Source organism: Laccaria bicolor, genomic scaffold (assembly GCF_000143565.1).
Source record: "Laccaria bicolor S238N-H82 LACBIscaffold_15 genomic scaffold, whole genome shotgun sequence".
NCBI classification, from domain to species: Eukaryota; Fungi; Basidiomycota; class Agaricomycetes; order Agaricales; family Hydnangiaceae; genus Laccaria; species Laccaria bicolor.
The window spans coordinates 389,581-408,400 of record NW_001889886.1 but is presented as its reverse complement, the minus strand read 5'-3'; the positions used below and the strand labels follow the sequence as shown (position 1 = coordinate 408,400).

Below are 18,820 nucleotides of genomic sequence, written 5' to 3'. Positions count from 1 at the left end.
GTTTCTCAGAGAGCGGCACAATTTATAACCAAGGGATCGTGTGCGAGTTTACGAGTTGGTTAATATTCTAGAATTTTCAAGATCGATCGAATAACGCATTCCCGAATTTACGGACCGTCGCACAGACACATTTTTTCCAGAGATGTTTCAAAAGTATGTACACGTAAAACCTTGAGTCAGGAACATGCGGGGGCGGTCAGGAATGGTGAGTCGAATGATGAGCTGAAAATACGCAAATAAGTAAATTCTAATGGTAATAATGCTCGACAAGAAGGAGCTCTCCCCGAGAAGCAGCCGCCTCCATAAATCGCGGCCAAATGCGCTCAAGCGCCTTGAACAATAACGTCAAGCGGTCTTTCTTCACACACAACATATTAACGCTCTGTTGGGCTTCGCGTCGCCTCTTTCCCAGCGGAAGCGTCGACAAGTGAACCCACTCCCGAGCCCACTCCTTATATGCCAACCTTTTCTTGATGTATAGGCGAGACGCGGCCCTAACAAGAGTATCCTCATCGCGAACCTTGCCCAGAAATATAGTTAGATCTTTCTGCACAAAAACCGAGGCGAAATGTCAGCATGAACAATTGTAGGTCACAAAAAATGCCCTAACCAAAAGGTGTTCCTGGACATCTGCGCAACTTCCCGTCGTTCGTATAAATTCCCGAATCTTTTCGGTCGCTTCTTGTTGAAAACCACTTTGAAGTTTAGCATCCTCGTCGATGCTACGATTTGTCATCGGTTTCTTCCATTGCGGGTAGATGGGCGGCGCGGGGTGATGAAAGCGCATATTCACCCTATTATTTCACGAATCGATTAGTGTTAGCTTGACGTGCTGGCGGTCCTAATTCTAGATGAGGGCCCGAGTTGGCACCGACCTTTTTTAGCTCACCTGGGAGCCGTGCAGAGCACGCGTGTCAGTGAAGGTTGGGTAATGGCCTCGGCTCTTAATAAACCGCCGCGCGCGACATTAGGGTGAGTGCCAGAAAGCTTGGGTCATGGTTGGGTCATGGGCAAAGGGAACGTATTCTGCGGAAACGGCGTTGGTCAACAAGGCCAAATACTAGCTGGAGTCGAGGAAAAGTGCCACCAAACCACCACGCCTCCAGCCCAGAGCCACATGTGGTTTTTATTCGGTCAGGTCAACCCTTTAAAGCTTCGGCAGGCGGAGCGTCACAAACACGCCTCAACAGTTTGATAGAGTGGGGGACTGCGATAGATTGTGAGGCTGCGACAAAGTTATGCTTGAGTGATGATTGCGAGTGCTACTTATATACAAAGAATGCTATTAGTTCCGAGTTCAAAAACATAACAATGATGCGTAAGTATGATATGTGGACTGCTAGAAGGGATGGGCGGCAATCAGATTAGCCTAGTTATCTTGCTTCCCAACTTTTGAGATGGCACCTATGCAGACGGCTCAGGTGTGGAAGAGGGCTCCTCCGTGCTGGATGGATCGGTAGTGGGCGTAGAAGTCTCGCTCGGAATGGAAGCTTCTGACGTGGTAGTTGGGGCGGGGGCAGTACTGGCGTTGCATTCATTAGGAACGGAAGAATCATCCACGTAGTTCTTGGCGTTGACACCCAATCCACGGCTGGCAAACGCTTTCCAGAGCAAACACTTATTGGCACCATTGTATCGATTCTTGTCCGCCTGGATCCAAGCATCGCGCGCGCTCACGACTAAAGAGACAGCAATGTCAGCTTTGAAGAGCGGTAATATAAAGAATGTGGAGCGTACATGTAGGATTGCAAGGTTGTAGAGCAAGAGAGTCAATAAAAAGGTGAAGGAAAACGATGTTGCCCTCTGGTCCATCGGGATTGGTAGCCGCAGTCGTCGAGAACCCGTACGCTTCAACGAGGGGTGCGTAGACATTGTGGAGCATGTTAGCCCAGACTTCGCCGATGTCTGACAAACTTTTGAGACAGATTGAAGGACTTCTCGGATAAATACATACTATGGACTTCGTTGAGAGATGCAATGCTGGAATATCTCAAGGGGTTGACAGAGCTGGAGCGGAGGTCAACCTGGGATTGGAGGGGAAATGGTGCAGGATCGCTTACGGATTGGTAGAGTAGGGATAGTTGCGAATCCCAGCAGGCTTATACACATATGCACCCATAACGTAGTCAGTGAGGGTCGCCGACTTTTGCTCAGTCCACCTATAAGAACGAGAACATCGACATGAATGTGATAAACGAGAAAAAAGGAAGATACGCACTCAGCGAAAGCATCTGACCAGCCTTCGCCCATACCACCAGCCTCCGTCGTCTGCAGGCATCGACCAGTTCCACCTCCCGTCATGCGGTTTGTGATGCCATGGGTCATCTCATGCACAATGATGTCGTTTTCAAGAGATCCATCGCGGTTAGGCTGCAAAGACGGAAAGAAGTCAGAGTCATTGATACAAGACATGAACCCAAGCTAACGGTCGTCGTCGTCCAGATGTACATCCTGCATTGGCCGGATTGACCACTGGAAACTGATTAGCAGCAGGCTGGACAGAAGATCAAGTCCACGTACTCGGGAGGAGTCGCAAAGTTGGCGTTGTTCGTTCCCGACGCATCCTGCACGCTCATGAGGACCCTATCGTTACCAGCACCACCCTTGCCAAAGTTGTCTTGCTGGAAGTTGAAGGCCGTCTCAGTGAATCCGTATCGATAGGCAATATCATGGACGGTGTTGATGATGTAAAAAGCGTTGGTGCGGGCAGCGTCGATGTTCTTCCCACCTGTGGGCGCTAGGCTAACATCGTAGGGGTAATTGAACACGAGGTTAGGAGAGCTTTGGGCGGTGGTGCTGGTTTGCGAGGATTTATAGGCAATAACGTTGTTGCCTCTACAAGAATGAAAAACGTTAGTATTCCAATGAAGGATAACAAAGGAGGATGTACGAACTGGGTATCGGTGAAGTTTTTGGTGCTCGTGGCGTGCCAGCCCAAAGGAGAAGCGATCAAATCCTGGGGGTCAGTAAGGGTTTCTTGGCTGTCAGGGAGGTACTCCTTTTCGATTGGAAGGACGGTGTACTGGTAAAGACCAGTTAATATCGAAACATAGCAAAACCCGCGAGAACCAGCTTACTGAAGCATGGGAGACAAAGTCATTTACGGAGAGGAGTGCCCCAGTGTGCGCGTCAACAAAAGCCTCAAGCCAGCTATCGTCCGCATCACTCTGGATCTGAATGACATGAGTTAAGGCTGCTGAACCGTCCGGGAGTGCGACATATTCGACTGAAGCGGGATGGCCGTTGTGCTTCCCACCAAGCGAGGATTCCGCTGCTGAGATAGCTGCGTTGAGATCGAAACTAGGCTTGGATGGGGCGATCTTCCCTGAAGAGGGTGGGTTTGATGAGGAAAGAAGGCAAGGGGAACAGACAGAAACGCACAAGGCTTTATGAAGGAAGAACCGAAGGAAACGACCTTGTTTTTGTTCCATGCAACGTTGGCGACGGCGTTGGCAAAGTTAATGCCGTTCTGGGGATGACAACATCAGATTAGGGTAACCAATGTGACGAAACTCGTACATGTGTCTGCTTAACGTAAGCATATTTGTTTTCGCCTCTGGAATACCCACCCTTGTATGTCACAGACCCTTCACTCAGTCCGAGTTTCGAAAGAATAAATGCGATGGAGTCCCCCGCTATCTCTCCGATGAGGGACGAGGCATGTTCGACCCCTTCTCCGAAAGTCTGCAAAAGTAGCGAGGTGAGCGGTGGGTCCAGACAAGCATGAGATGCCTAGATACCTCGTACGACGTTTCGGGATGGTATGCCTCAACCTTGACGTTCCCGATCGTCCTAACGCGATGAGTAGAGAATTTGGCGGAGATAGGGGAGGGTGCAGCGTTTGACACGGAGGCGTAAACAATGGCGAGATAAACGCTCGTGAAGAATTTGTTGGAAGATACCATTGTCGTTTGCTGGTAAAGCGTGTGGTGTAAATGAACGTGTAAGGCCTATGACCAAGGAAGGGGAAATCAAAAACGAGTCTTGGCCTCCGAGTGTGCGCCTCCGCCTTATAACAAAGAAAGATTGCCAGGGCATCGCCAGGGGGGCTTGAGCGCATGGTAAAGATTACTTGTTCTTGGCAAGTGGAATTTCATGCTCGTGAGCATGGAAGGATAGAAGGGCGCCTTCGGAGACAATGACTCTGAGATTTGAGATCCCACCGCGCACCGACGATCATGCTTGTGAAAACGACGGTTTCCATGAAGCGATGGCATGCACAAGGTCATACGTGTGACCCAAGTGTCCAATGTCCGCGTCTCGTGCAACATGTAGAAGCCTTTACAAGGGCGCTGATTGGAGCTTTCGCAAGTAAAAAACGTCTTTCTGCGTCCATATGTTGATCAGTAACTCTACACTGCACAACAAGAAGTCGAACCTCTTCGAGTTGGTTGCTCGGACTGCGTGTTGACTACATGTTGCCAGAGCGCGGCACAAAACACCTGATTGTTGTCTACCATGAAGCTTGTGGGCACGACCTTCCACAATATCCATGCCTTCCAGTGTGGGTAGCCATTTTAAGATGCATCGCATCAACTGCCATGACTGCACCAGAATAACATTTGTTGACATTTGTTACTTTCACAAGCATCGGCTCCACCCTTTCTGAATAATCATATATATTATGAAAGAACGCTCACAAGTCACCTACTCGTACACCTGCGGCTACCGGTACCTTGAAATTTAAGCGTTCTAATTTTGCCCAACGCCGCAACATCCTCTCAACTCCCAAAGTTCATGTCGAGGTGATTCAAGTCGTTCAAAATATTTTGCATTGCAATAGCTCTCAGTTTTCAGATACAATCTACTTTACAAAAAAAAAAGTGCATGAATAACATTTGAAAAAAAAAACAAGGACAAGACGAGCTAGATATAAACGTCAAAACTATATAAAAATCTAAAAATCTAATAAAATCAAAGAAGCTAATTAAATAATCCCGACTCCAGTAAAATTAGAGCAACAATCTGAAGAACATGATGGCGGTGCGAAAACTGAAAAATATAGCAGTGATCCGGAGCAATAGTAAATAGGTACGGCGTCTACAAACAATTAGTCAGTTCTAGGAAGCCGAAAAAAATTGAGAGGATCGCCGACCTAGACTTCGTCGACCTCCTCCATAAGCCGCTTCAAAGCGACTTCGGCGGCAGCCTCTTTGGCGCGTTTCCTGTTCGACCCTTCCCCTCTCCCGTATTCAATCTCTTTAACTATGAGGTAAAATATATTAGTACCATAAGAAGTGGTGGAATAAATTGCACGTACTGGTCACTATAATATTCCAGACCTCGGCATGCGCTGGACCAGATCGCTTCTCCTCATAAATGGGCATTTCCTTCCTGTAATGTTGACATTTGTTGTTGAGTTGATTGACAAATTCTAAAATAATTTGGGGTCAGCAAAGAGCGTTGACATGTCAGAAAAAATAATTGACCAGGCATCTTTTGGCGTGCTGCTAGGAGTTCTTTCTGGGGAATTTTCTTGGGATGGGGACTTGGAATGGGATGGGGGTCCTTTGGGCGTGCTACTGGGAGTTCTTCCTGAGGAATTATTCTGGGATGGGGGCTTGGGACGATTTATTTTGAATGCTTCTGTCTACAGCCCGACTGTGAAGGGGTTACCCTACATCTGAAAACTCTACTACTCGAGAGTACTGAGGGCCGTATTCTGCGGGACAAGATTTTCGTCAGCAACCACAATTTCATTCCGAAGAGGACGATACATTGACATTTGACGTTCATTGAAAATTCAGTACTACTCAAAAAAATCGAAAGCATTCGGCGCTTCTTTTTCCAAATAATTCTTGAGTGTTGTAAAAGTATACACAAGCGTCGAGGCGGGTGGGACTTTTCAATATCTGTGTAGGGCTGTAGATTTCAATCTAAGTCTGGCATTTCATTCAACGCTGAACTGGATAGCACCACAAAGAGCTTCACCATGATCAAAAAGAAAGGGACCCGACACATACCTCGGGATGAGAAATCTCCTACTTTCTATTCTCATCGCACTTCCGATCAAGGAACACACCATTGCTACAACTTTGCTATTTATCGCTTGTCCTATAAAATTCGAGGCAAAGTTGAATTTTCAGGGGTGATCAACGCGCCTTTAAAAAAAGGCAACAGCATTGAATGAGCTGTGACGATTCAGGCTCTGAGTAAAGGGACCAAGAGTCTTAGGGAAAGCGTGATGGCACATCGGAGGATAGAATTCTCCTCGTTCATTAAATTATTCAATTTAAGCAGCGTACCTGAAACACTAAAACCTTCACGAATGATTATACCAAAAACCATTTCCAATCCACCGGATGGATGTCTTTGAGAAGTAACCGTCAGAAAAAGAAAGAGAACGTTGCAACGTGCTTCAAGATCATCCGTTGTCGGTGCGGAAACGTAGAGGTGCATCTGTTAGGAGTGGAAGATTGGCGCCTATTTTTTAAGTCCGCAATCGCCACGAGGTCTTCGTGTGGCGGTCGGCGCTAATTTAATTTTTTGACATATGAAAATTCGGGTGTCGTTAATAGTCCCGTGAACGCCCTTCCGGCGGTAGGGGTCCATCTGCCAGTTGTCTTTTTCCATGTAAGAAAGCGCTGAGGTATCTAATATTTATTCCCTCGATTGGTCTGGGTTTCACAGAATTACGGCTGATCGAGCGAAGGGAGCGAAGCTCAAGCTCTCGGAGCCGGATGTTGGCCGAAGTACAGGCCAAATGCAGCATCGATCACTTCATTATATGAAGGCTAAGAACTTTAGATTTGCCATTCTCTCCGAACGGTTGGGTCGGTTTGGGGGATAAAATGTCAAAAAGGTGAGCTTCGGGCACCGTTTTCCGAAAGAAAAGAGCGCTCATCGATGAATTATAAATCAGAATCTATGAGGGAATTTATGGTAAAGCACAGAAGGAACGCAAATTCGGGGTAATTAAACAGAAGTAGGATTGTGGTGCAAAAATATAAGGACTAGTACCGTAAAAAATCAAACAAAGGAACAAAAAAGAATGATGAAGCCGAGGAAGGTAGAGGGAGGAATTCAACGGTATGGGGTGGGGAGTGAAGAAACCGGGGAAACACCTGCGTTAAAGCGCCTCCAAAGCCTGCTTAGCAGCAGCAGCTTTTGCGGTGTCCCTGTTCTTCCCAACTCCTTTACCAAACTCGATCTTGTCGACTAAATCCCGTGGAGGTTACTGAGGATTGATTCTGGATAGGAGGTCTTACCAAAAACGGTGATGGTCCAAGTCTCATCATGCTCGGGGCCTTGACGGTCTTCGGTGTACTCGACAGTTTTCTTGAGCTTTTGGCCTTTGTTGTTGAGCATGTTGACATATTCTACAGCGACCAATTAAATGAATCGACAAAATGAAATTGACGTGGTGCAGGAAGACGTACCAGGCATGTTTGGCATAATGAGGAGTGAGAGGCTAGATGAGGAGAGCGACGAGGAAATAAACCTTCAGTTAAAAAATTCCGCCCTCCACCTCGTCCTTTTAACTCTGGCTCACATAGGCCAAGGATGCTATGCGACAGATACCAAGACCTCTGATGATTGCTGATAACGACGGAATGAGATATCACACCTCTTTTGAAACAGAACCATTCGGATCGTGCGCGAAGCTGTTTTTCAAAGTAGAAAAAAAATAAGCCATTCATTACCGACATTAGCGGGTGATGTACTCACAGCAATAATCAAGCTAGCCTGGCACAATTGTTTTTTGAAGGATGCACCACAGCAACTTTGCAACTTTATGAGCGACCTCAATACGGTGTTGATGAAATTTTAAGCGACTCGCAGAGAACTCGATTTTTGGTGCCGAGAAGCGCTGGCCTATACCAAGATGAAGCGGAGGACGCTCCGGTAAGTTCGCGTCATAAACAAGCTGTTGAGAACTGGCGGGCTACTGGAAGTAGCCGTTTTTATTACAGATAATGCCGACGTCAGCAGGTTGAACAAGGGTATCAAAGGCCACGTTTTCCTGCAATTGAACCATCATCCCGATGATCCGTTACAGGTCAAATACGTTCAACACTTACGCGTAAATCAGGGATGTATAAACTTGCGCAACCACTAGCCGTTGTCAAGTTGTCCCGTACTGGATTTCGCGGAAAGCTGGGCGTTTATTTTGAGAACCCGGCGGTATGTTGTCGAGTAACCGTTCCCGGACTCCGACGAGGTTAACTCCGTCGTTGTTATCGCATCATTTGGCTTCTATGTAGAACTTCGACGCGCACTGGTTGTGTGATGTGTACTAGGTTTGCAGACTCCGCTGGACAAGGTCGAATCTCGACCAACCACTGCTTTGGTAACCTGTAGTATGTTTATTTAGAGTGACCACGAGCTGCCACATAAGGGATCATCGATGGAGTCATCACCACGGGGAAGGAGAAATGGACCTTGATTGAGGTAGGCTGTAATTCTGTGTCGAAAATGATTGCATGGGTGACTCTAGTCCCTAAACGTACCCAGGGGAAACAAAATATCTTCTTGAGCGACGCAGTCCTAGACTTGTGCTCCAGCCTCATAAAAAGACGGGCGAGCAGAAATCCGAAACAGAAACTTGGTCGAGTTAATATGTACTCCTGATCTAACCGGCCGGGAAGTCAGTCAGGTATACAGATAAGACATCGGAAAAAGCAAAGAAAACATTGTAAGACGTAAGACATAGCTGCGCAATCCAAGTGATTGGTTGCCTATCTGACGTGCCCTACAAAATTTTCCGGTCAGAACACTCCTCCGCACGGATCCAAAATTACGTACCACATCCGCAAGCTGTAACAACCATCGTAGCCTGGAAAATAGGTGTGATTGTAGAACGTCAGTTTTTTTGAAAAGCAAGCCGCCATCGGCACTTCGATTAGTCTTATTTTACAATGTGTCCTAAAGTTGCTGTGCGCTGTGCAGATTTACAACACGGGCTGGTTCATGAAGGCGACAGATCCGCTCCGGCTGGGCTCAAGCGTAACTCCTTCCGGCCAACATGAGGCAGCAATTTTGAGGAGAAATACGAGTCGAAGGCTGTCACGTTCCAGTGGCGAAACGCGTTTCATACAGCACGTGACTCAAAGCCATGCCCAGACCAAAGCTACAGCGGGAGAGATTGTTGGGTTGTAGAGCTGTCAAAATCGGTCTTGCAGTCGCAACCGGAATGAACAGCACATGGATGTTTTGAAGTTGTGAGTGTTTGTCACGATGTTCGCGTTTTCGAGCACGCGCCGTCACATGATTCCGGCACATGACAATGTTCTGATGTTCTCAACAATTCAACAACAATTGAAGCGCCAGCTCAAAGTCGGCGAAGGATCGAGGCTCGCCAATTACCTTGCGTTGGTGAAGGCGCAAGGCAGGTAGCCACTAATCAAGTCCATGAGTCAGGCTTTGCCATACAGGTGATAAGGACCAATTCAAGTCTTCATTTTTGCCGCTTGCTGGCACTCCAACTTTCTCTGGGTCGAGACGGACTCCTTCACTCGTAGCTGGGCGATTTCGTCGCTCCGATGAGGTCATGAATGGAAATGACGATCGTCTGACGATGCGTCGATCGACATTGTTTCTGAGCCCCTCCGACGTCATTGCGGGACAACGTATAAAAAGCTTGCCTTTCCTTCCGTCAAGCATCCACCACCACAAAATAAATCAATATGAGCGATAATTACACCGGTTCAGGATTCCAGGGGGATTCGGGCGACGACAGTATGTTTCTTTCATCCATCAGCTAAAGGGTCTGATACGAGTGAAACAGCTGGCTTTGGCCAACAGCGTCGTGGCGGCCAAGGTTACCAGACGGGAGGTGATTATGGAGACGACTCTGGAAATACGGGATGTGGGTATTCCTAGTCCAACCTTTGCTCGAACTTGAGTGACCAAGAGTATTGGAACAGATGGAGGCAATCAGCAGCAACAGCGCAGCGGAGGCTGTACGCCCTCATCCTTCTCATGTTATAATTTAACTGAAAATTATATAGACCAGCAAAGTGGCGGCGACCAGTTCGGAGGTGGAGGCGATACCTGTACGTGACCCTACTCAGTCCTTTTTCTTCCTTATCTAAATTCTCTCTTAGATGGCTCGTCCGGATACGGAGGCGGACAAAGTGGCGCAGGAGGCGGAGGATATACTGACGACGACTCATCCTCCAACAGTGCGTCCCCTTCCTAGTTTCCTTCATTAATCTGACATCTTCGCCTTTCAGTGGGACAGAGTGGCTTTGGCAATCAGGGTGGTATGGGAGGTCAAGGTGGATATGGCGGTCAAGGCCAGCGCGGATCTGGTGGGCAAGGTCAGGGCGGATATGGAAACCAAAGTCAAGGTGGGGACGGGGACCAAGGGTATGGAGGTCAAAGTGGATATGGGGGTGATCAGTCCGGGTACGGAAGCCAAGGCCAAGGACAGGGCCAAAGTCAGACGGGTATGTTTGCCCTTACGAGCTTTTTGACCATATTGATCATTTACTACTCTCTAGGTTCTGGTGGAGGCGGCCTCATGGGAAAAGCAAAGCACCTTTACGAAAAGGTTCAGGGCGGAGGGAACTAAAATGGGAACGGAGTGTCGATGAAAATGATGTATAATCTATTGAATTAATTATTTGTCTCACCTTCAACGATGAGCGCGCAACGAAAATGCGATACTGCCAACGATGCAGATAGTAAGCGTTGGAATAGTTCTCAGCAGGTAGTACTGACTTACGTCGTCCGGAGCTTTTCAGTAAATTTCCCCACAGCTGACGATGACAGTCAGTCTCCTTGAGTCACAGTGTCTAGAACGACATAGCTAAAGCCAGGACGATTAGCGACTGCCGAAGGAGGGTATGGGTACGCAGGCAACATATGGTCCGCTAAGGCCCAGCGTGGAAGACATGAGCAAGACACGGAGGCTGCGAGAGGTAAAACCCAGGAGGCCAGCGCAAGTGATCAGTCTTCGCGCGACTCGGTTGGAGGGTGGCTGAAGGATGTTGAGCGCAGGCGAGCCGAAACGTCTGAAGCAAAACAAACGCGGGATGAGGAGTGGGGATTTGGACATGGTGGAGAGGATGCTGGGTAGAAAAGGCTGTTTATGCGAGCGCGGGTCCCAGAACCTCCTCATGACGATACATGATTCCAAAATGGTAGGACAAAGCTTGGACAAAGCATGTACTGTTGTCACAATTTCCCCACATCCACCTCTTCCCAATAATACTTCCAAAGATCCGATAGGTCTCGCGCAGCATCAGCGCTAACGTCCTTCCACCCTCCTTCCTTCATCTCCCTATCAACGTTCTTGAGCGATTGAACGTCCAACCTATCACCCGCCCACGAACCCTGGTGCAATCTTGGAAAAGCGAGGTAGCCGATGTTCTCGGAAGTGGACCACACAATTCGCATGAGGAGCACTTGAGCCAGCCCCGGAGCTCCCTGAAGGCCGGTCTGTAGGTCGTAACGAAGTTGTCTATCCCAGTTGTCCGAAGTAGGTATTGCGTCTGAACGGACGTACTCGAGGCTGGTGAGGTTCCGCAAAACCCACACCTCCGAATGCGTGGGGTAGAACTCTGGGTCGGCCCAAAACCCATATCGAGAACTATCAGCAACGGCGTATTGGCCCCATATGAACAAGCTCGGGTCTCCACAAAAGGGGTAGATGCTTTTCGGTCTGTACTTCCAGATTTCGTCCACCTCTTTTGCTGTGAACGCATTCGGAATTTCCTCAGAATCGTCTCCAAGGCATATGATCCTGCTGCCAGCCCAGCTCCCTGGATATAAATTCTGAACAGGGTCGGGATCCTTCCCCGATCTATCCGTCAACATAGGTTGATGGGCGGAGCGCGTGTCATACGGTTTTGTTGGGACCGCGAGGAGACGTAGAGCGGTGTATATGGGCTTGGAGAAAAAAAGGTCCAGCATCTCGTTGGATCCTCGATTGTCTATCCGCTGCCTCATGTCAAGGTTCGCGATTGTCCACCACTGAACGTTGGAACGTTGAGATGTTTTGATGGACCTGTACTCTTGATCACCAACCCGACGGGGAATAACCTTGCTGGAAATTCGGTTCCTCAATTTGTGAAGTCGAGCTGCGTACATTGTCGACAAATGTCTGTGCGATCGACAGATCAGACTTTCTGCCTTCTGCCTTGGCAAACAAATGATGTCACTTCGCTGATTGGGGGAAAGGCGGGATATACATACGACGCTGGTGATGAATTTGGAAAGATGAGTGAGGGTGAAAGCGAATATGACGATGATGCAGAAAAGTTCATCTGTTACAGCAGATGACAAAATTTTTGCAAAGAATAGCGCAAATGCCAACGTGAAGGCCACTCTAGTGCCCAAATTCGCTAATTAGAAGCTAACCCTCTCTGAATGCATACCACTAAACCCCCAAAAGCACTCTCGGTTCTTGAAATCGAATGCCACACCCGATGGCAGTGCCGGTTATGCGCCCTGTCCAATTGTCGTGGCTTCAGATAAACAAGATCATTCCAGAATGACACGGAGATGATTCTAATCGTCTTCTCTTGGAGGGAATTGTACGGCGTACATAGCTGGAGACCGAAAGAGGCGAAGTGGAAAAATTTCAAAGATAGTACTTAGGTACCAAATATTGGCCAAATATGGACTCGTATAAACCTATGTAAGCAAAAATGACTCCGATGACTTACAGCAAATCCAAAGCAAATCTGCACAGTTCCTCCCCTCGGTTCATGGGTCAGGGCTTTACACAATCTCAAATAATTTCTTCGATACCTGGGATACGTGGCCAATTTCCAACAGGATGGGTAACAGGTGTCGCCGTGATGCGGCCGCGATCCTGCGTTGCCATTTCAATATTGGTGGTCAAAGGTTGCTCGTTTGAATGGTGTCCGCATATCCGACGCGTTCTTTTGGCACTCAATATTCTCAGAACTCTTCGCAAGGTATGCCGCTGGGAGTAGTCAACTTGGAGAGTATTCTGACACGTCACGTATCAAGGATGTTGGCAGCTCGCACTACAAAAGTCAATCGTTCTAGATGACCTGGTCACGGCTTTATTGCTTTGGATGGCATCTTAGTGCCTTTTTATGAGGATGCAGCTGGCCGCCATCGACGATGCTGAACGACATCTATGATGAGAATGCAGCTTGTCACCCTCGACGATGCAGCTCTGCTGATGGCCTGCCTGACCTCCTGTTTCAGGAGTCTTGGCACATTGACGTTCCTCAGAATCGAAATACTACCCATTCAGCCCGGGTAGATCATTTTCCGAGCCCTTGTGTTACTTGGTCGTATTCTCCCTTTCCTCATCCGCGGCGTCGGGATTCTTTTATCCTCGTCCATCGCCGGTCACTGCCCCGCTATTGGCCTTTCTCCTATCCAAGTTTTGACCAACGCAATCTACTCCGGCCATTACGGTTTCCTCTTTATTGAGTCATTTTTGGTTCCGTCCAACGTGACGTTACGATCCTGTGCTGCGCCAACGATTATTAAGACCCCCACTTAAACCTATTGCGCCCCAGATGATTACAAGTCGTAAGCTTTTCATTTTCCTCCTTTCCCCATCTAATTCTCAACTTGATAGCTCAATGGCGCCCTTCCACCTCCGTCTGGGCTTGTTTTTCCGGCAAAGGAAGGGTGTGTTACTTCCAACTTCTACACCAGGTCTTTTCCAGAGGTGAACATTGCTTATCAGGGAGACCCTCATCGTCATCTCACGGACCTTCAACCAAGCTATGAAGTTTCAATAGCGAGACCGAAAGCCTTCAAGAAGTGATGCACGTAGTACGACGGCAATGGCCAACACCAAAAGAACCGCTCACGACAGATCAGAAATTCTCCTTCAAGTCTCCTTGGCTTTGGAAGTTCAGAGGGGCGAATTATTGTGAGACGGTCGATATTCATCCCATACGGGAAGGGATGCTAACCTGGTATTGGCGGAGGTAGAAGAACAACGATGGATAGGCCGGCAAACGATCTACGACAAATAACTCGCTTGTTTTTGCCGAATACACCACCGCATCACTCTCACTAACGTCCGCGACACCTTCATCCGCCTCCTCTCGGTGCGGCTTCTCGCGTTCAGTTGTCAGACCGCTGGCGTCCTTCTTCACGGGCTCTTTATCCCTGCTGGACTTCGGTTGCAAAACCTGTTTAGAGTGCTGAAGATTGGGATCCTTCTCATCGCCGTGGGTACGGGAGCAGCTGCCTTCGCTGGCCACCTTCAAGAAGGCGTTTCGCGCCTGCACAACTTTGATTCGTGGCAAACAGTCTGGCAAGGTTCCAGAGGAGGCGGGAGCGTCATCTGCACATGCTTATACCAGGCAAGCCATCCCATGACTCTTCATTTCTTCGCGTAATCTCTTTCTGCAGGTGATCTGGTCATACACGGGGTTCAGCATCGTCAACTATACCCTTCCAGAGGTACAAGAATCCAGCTCGTACGCTCTGGATAGCCAGGCCCTTGGCTATTTGGTTGTGGCCATCTTATACGTCTTGTACAATCTCTTCTACCTCGCTGCTGCAAGTAAGGAGGAAATCACTGGTTTTGGTGGCCTCGTGGTCTTGCTACTGTTCAAGAACGTTTGGGGCTTGAGGACGGAGCGCTTGTTGTCGGGTTTGTGGCTCTGTCGGCCTTGAGGAACGTTCTTACCGTAGTAAGTACCATTTGTCTACTACGATTTGCCTGCTGATCTTCGTTCGGAGTTCAGTCGTTTTCACAAGGAAGCGTTAAGCGCCCGCAGCAGAGGGAATTCTCCCACCCAACAAGGTTTGGCCTTCAAACCGGCCTATGGAGCTACACGTGCACCCTCGGTTTACTTCTTACTTCTCCGCTAGACTGGACTATCTGCATTATCGTCATAATTGCCTTACCCCCAGAGACGCTTACAACTTCGTCATTAACGTCGTGTGTCCCCTCTCCCTTCTTCCTCTCCTCTCAGACAAACTCAACCTCCTTTCTTGCAGATCTCATACCCACTAGCGGTCATGAATCCGTCCATCTCTCTTGGCGGTCACTCTCTTCTCGGGACTCTTTCCCGCCTATATCATATCCCACAGCTTCCTGATATTCGCCGTTTCCTTCCACGCCTCTGAGGAACGCACAGCCGTATGAGAGGCTGCCGTATTGGACACATGCGGTTGGCGGGCAGTGTTTGGGGTTGGGTTTTGTGGTGTGCGTGGAGGAGGAGCAGGCGGGAGCAGGGGAGCAGGGGAGCAGGGGAGCGATGTGGATAGGTGACTGGCGGGGAGAGTGAGGTGTAGACTTCTACCATATCATCGAATGTCTGTAACGGACGCCATTCCGCAAACATACAGATGTCCTTGACATCCAGAACATTAATAACCGCACATAGGGTAACAAATGAAATAGATTTGTCACTGAGTAAGACCGTCAAGGAACATTGTGGACCAGTACTGAAAACCTTGTTCCATAACATGACACGGCGACGCCCTCCCTCCTCACAACCAGCGTTGTGCCTACGTAACGTAGTACGTTCACGTCTCGTTCAGTGACTACGCCATTGGCATTCTCCTTATAATAGGTGAACTATCAAAAATTTCGTAAGCCAAGACCCCACCATTGCATACACATCGTTCCTAGAACCACCCGACGCCGACTCGGACGACGACGACGTGTCCGTTGCCGGTTGGCTTTACGATGCGTAACTGCCTCGTTACGACCCACCTCATCACGATCCCATCGGCATCGCTAAAATGGATGTTAATGAAAGTTCAAGGCTTTCCTCTACAAGGCAGTCTAATTCTTCTTGTATATCTGGACTGATGACAAGTTTAGACGAGGTCTTCACAGTCTTCACAGCCACCGATTGAATCTGGGAAACAGTCGCTCGTTCTGAGTCCACTTCGGCCGGTCGCAAAGCGCACTGTCGGAACCTGTACACAAGCATATCGCGGAACAAATGCATGTGTTCGTCCAATGTACTAGGGCCATAGTACGTGAAGCTACGCAGATTCGGAAGAAGAATATCTGCATGGGGCGGATAGAGCCGTTGGAGGAGCTTTTCTGTGAGTAGCGGATATAGACGTTGCCTATGACTGCGAAATTCCAGGCGTAATTCCTTTGTAAATGGGATATACCCCAAACCCCGAATTAATTCATCATCGGAAGTAATTGCACCTGTCAGGGTGAATTTTTCAAGAGATGCGAGGAGCAAAATGATGTCATGATTTCAGGCAAGATGTTCTGCGATAAGGAGGCGAAATCACCGTGGAGGTAGACCTCATGCAGGAAAGGGAGTTTGACTGACCCTGAAACTTGAATTGTCTCGTCCCACGTCGGTGCATCACACTTGAGTGTGCAGCGAATGATATTGGGTGCCTTTTGGAGAAATTCACGAACTTCCTGCATTTGAGTATGACGCGAAGTGAAGTCCATTAATTGGTGCCAAGGAGCCAGGACCCTGTCCAGGCGAATATCGTTGATACAAAGCGTTGAGAGCTGTGAGGCCACTGAGAATAGGCTGAACTGTCGTTCTCTTGAACTAAAATGAACAGTAGCGGCGGTGAGAAGAGGAAGGGATTTCTCAGCCGTGGAGATGGCGTCAAAACAAACTTGGCTGTCGGGGAGGAAGAACTCGATGTCTTTCCATTGCGTGGACACGGACGCTAACATGGTAAAGACTTTTTTCATAGAGTTCTCGTACTGGCGGGCATCCAAATGCGATGCAAGACAAAAGGTGAGGGGACACCCCGCAGTTCTGGACAGCCAGTCCCGGAGAAGATTGGTTTGAGCCTTGCGGTTTTTTTTCGTTACTCGGAGGTGTATGTTGGTCCAAAGCACGGGAGACGACCAAACAAAATCCCTCCAACCTCGGCAAATTTTGCCTAGAAAAAAGGGATTCTCTCCCCCTTTGGCTAGCGGGCACAAGGCACTGTAGAATATTTCAGTCTTTATCTCCGCTGGAAGTTGATCGATGGGGATAAAGAATTTAGTTGTGAGTCCAATCGTCGACGTTGCTGTTCTTGTTCAAGCAAAAAGGCCTGCTTTTGTGCTATTTGGGCCCGCGTGTCCTCCATTTCTGATTCTAACGCCGCGACTTGTTGAAGTAAAGCGTTGCGAGCGGTCTCATTCTCAGAATGATGGCAACCATGTTCTGGCATACTTCTGGCATCTCTTCAAATCTTTTTCATCAATCTGGACGAGGCTACATACTCACCTTGATATGTAACTGCTCTAAGGGATGATTCGAACAGGTGAGAAATGGATCGATAGGAGGGCTTTGCGCATGTTTGTACTTCAAGCAAAACCGTTTTGCGTAAGCGCACGATTTCGACTCCGATATGAAGTTGATGATACTATCGATTATGTAATTACGATTTCATTTATGTAAGTAGTCTCAAGTTTTAACCATCAATGTCCATCATATATCATCCTCTCTACCGATTCAAATATTCAACACTTAGTAGATGCCAAGCACTTCTAACCTCAATGCCTCACTGGCTTTCTTCATATGCTGCCTTGCCTGCAAGTCGGAATTGGTAAGGAGTCAAGTCATAAATTAATTATTTTCGCACGACCATTGTTCGTCCGAAGACGCCATTATGGCTCATCGACAGCTCGTATGGTCTAACGGCGCTGATAACGTGGTGAAAGCTGACCGATGTTGACCCGAACTCTTGACGTCGACCTGGCTTTTGAATGGCCGCCTCACACCTGACGGCTGAGGAATCGGAACCTCTCTTGGCAGCACACGAGAATGATGCTCAAGTAACTGCGACGTATGGCACCCTGAGGGGGACTACGGAGGTGAAGCGGCAAATAGGTATATTCTCCGCCGTCTTTATCATCTTCAACAGGATTATCGGTACTGGGTTTGTACCGTGTCGTGTTCGAATCCCAATTCTCGCTAACATGATATTTCGCAGAATTTTCGCCACTCCCAGCCTAATTCTGAGTCTGAGCGGGAGCGTTGGAGTATCAATGTGTGTTTAAACCGATTTATACTGTTTATTCATGTCTAATTTCCGTGTAGGGTGATGTGGATAGTAGGTGCTATCATCGCTGCTGCTGGCATGCAGGTTTACATCATCTGGGGTACAGTACGTGACCCGGCTTTCTACTATCTCCCTATCTTAATTCACTTTCCTCTGTAGGCCCTACCGTTCAATGGCGGCGAAAAGAACTACCTCGAGTATCTGTTCCCGAAACAAAGAAGGCTCGTAATATCTATGTACGCCGCAAACGCCGCTCTCTTGGGTACGTCTTTCCCTTCACGTTCTGATAGAAGTCTTCTCATTTTCAATAGCATGGGGCGCAGGCAATTCGCTAGTATTTGCTGAGTACGCCATCGCCTCAGTCTCACCTGCATCCACGAAACCGTCTTCGCTCTTCTCCCCAGTGCGCCTTCTCGCATTTTGCTGTCTCACAGGCGTGGTCCTGCTGCACGGCCTCCATATCCCCACCGGACTCCGTCTGCAAAACCTGCTGGGCGTTCTCAAGCTAGGTATCCTCCTGATCGTCGTGGGTACAGGGGGAGCTGCTCTTTTCGGCTTCCTGCAAGTAGGCGTTCCACGCCCGGACAACTTCGATTCATGGCAAAGAGTTTGGGAGGGCTCTAGGGGAGGAGGAAATGTGATATGCGCATGCTTGTATAACGTAAGCCACCCCAACACCCTTTCATTCCTCAAGCAAACGCCATACACAGGTCATCTGGTCATTCGTGGGGTTCAGTAACGTCAACTACGCCCTTGCGGAGGTACACAACCCAGCTCGCACACTCCGGATAGCTGGGCCCTTGGCTATGGTCGTTGTAACTGTGTTCTACCTTCTTTGTAATCTCTCTTACTTGGCTGCTGCAAGTAAGCAGGAAATTACTGGTTCTGGTCGCCTTGTTGCGGCTCTACTGTTCAAGAATGTTTGGGGCTCGAGGAT

At 48.5% G+C, this 18,820-nt stretch overlaps 7 protein-coding genes across 7 annotated transcripts; 2 read left to right on the top strand and 5 right to left on the bottom strand.

The window, feature by feature from the left end:
* Positions 1-218: 218 nt before the first annotated feature.
* On the bottom strand, positions 219-988 carry LACBIDRAFT_298979 (uncharacterized protein). Its single transcript, XM_001882036.1, has 3 exons — positions 890-988; positions 611-841; positions 219-547 (listed from the first exon to the last, which is right to left on the bottom strand). Exons 2-3 carry the CDS (start codon positions 785-787, stop codon positions 248-250), a joined length of 477 nt encoding a protein of 158 aa, XP_001882071.1. The 5' UTR covers positions 788-841; positions 890-988; the 3' UTR covers positions 219-247.
* A 416-nt stretch (positions 989-1,404) lies between these two features.
* On the bottom strand, positions 1,405-2,600 carry LACBIDRAFT_250594 (uncharacterized protein; the record flags this gene model as incomplete). Its single annotated transcript, XM_001882035.1, has 7 exons — positions 1,405-1,679; positions 1,738-1,905; positions 1,955-2,007; positions 2,061-2,159; positions 2,219-2,370; positions 2,427-2,472; positions 2,521-2,600. Coding segments are annotated over 7 exons (873 nt in total), but the record flags the coding sequence as incomplete, so codon positions are not given.
* A 2,495-nt stretch (positions 2,601-5,095) lies between these two features.
* On the bottom strand, positions 5,096-5,436 carry LACBIDRAFT_298977 (uncharacterized protein; the record flags this gene model as incomplete). The annotated part of the gene is made up of 3 exons (XM_001882034.1): positions 5,096-5,205; positions 5,261-5,374; positions 5,430-5,436. The coding sequence occupies 3 exons, from the start codon at positions 5,434-5,436 to the stop codon at positions 5,096-5,098; spliced, it is 231 nt and encodes a 76-aa protein (XP_001882069.1).
* Positions 5,437-9,626: 4,190 nt separating this feature from the next.
* LACBIDRAFT_294556 (uncharacterized protein) lies at positions 9,627-10,573 on the top strand (the record flags this gene model as incomplete). The annotated part of the gene is made up of 6 exons (XM_001882153.1): positions 9,627-9,678; positions 9,701-9,808; positions 9,951-9,995; positions 10,047-10,124; positions 10,176-10,391; positions 10,446-10,573. 6 exons carry the CDS (start codon positions 9,627-9,629, stop codon positions 10,514-10,516), a joined length of 570 nt encoding a protein of 189 aa, XP_001882188.1. The 3' UTR covers positions 10,517-10,573.
* Positions 10,574-11,121: 548 nt separating this feature from the next.
* LACBIDRAFT_328095 (uncharacterized protein) lies at positions 11,122-12,036 on the bottom strand (the record flags this gene model as incomplete). The annotated part of the gene is made up of 1 exon (XM_001882033.1): positions 11,122-12,036. One exon carries the CDS (start codon positions 12,034-12,036, stop codon positions 11,122-11,124), a length of 915 nt encoding a protein of 304 aa, XP_001882068.1.
* A 1,412-nt stretch (positions 12,037-13,448) lies between these two features.
* On the top strand, positions 13,449-14,565 carry LACBIDRAFT_298975 (APC amino acid permease; the record flags this gene model as incomplete). The annotated part of the gene is made up of 5 exons (XM_001882152.1): positions 13,449-13,461; positions 13,511-13,563; positions 13,677-13,810; positions 14,012-14,249; positions 14,299-14,565. The coding sequence occupies 5 exons, from the start codon at positions 13,449-13,451 to the stop codon at positions 14,563-14,565; spliced, it is 705 nt and encodes a 234-aa protein (XP_001882187.1).
* Positions 14,566-15,617: 1,052 nt separating this feature from the next.
* LACBIDRAFT_298974 (uncharacterized protein) lies at positions 15,618-17,049 on the bottom strand (the record flags this gene model as incomplete). The annotated part of the gene is made up of 3 exons (XM_001882032.1): positions 15,618-16,066; positions 16,156-16,820; positions 16,907-17,049. 3 exons carry the CDS (start codon positions 17,047-17,049, stop codon positions 15,618-15,620), a joined length of 1,257 nt encoding a protein of 418 aa, XP_001882067.1.
* Positions 17,050-18,820: the final 1,771 nt, after the last annotated feature.

What these genes read in the sequence shown, in the direction of transcription:
- LACBIDRAFT_298979 (XM_001882036.1), bottom strand. Translation starts at nt 787, where the DNA reads ATGCGCTTTCATCACCCCGCGCCGCCCATCTACCCGCAATGGAAGAAA. An exon ending in ATGTCCAGGAACACCTTTTG is followed by an intron (nt 548 to 610) that starts GTTAGGGCATTT and finishes GTTTTTGTGCAG; the next exon opens with AAAGATCTAACTATATTTCT.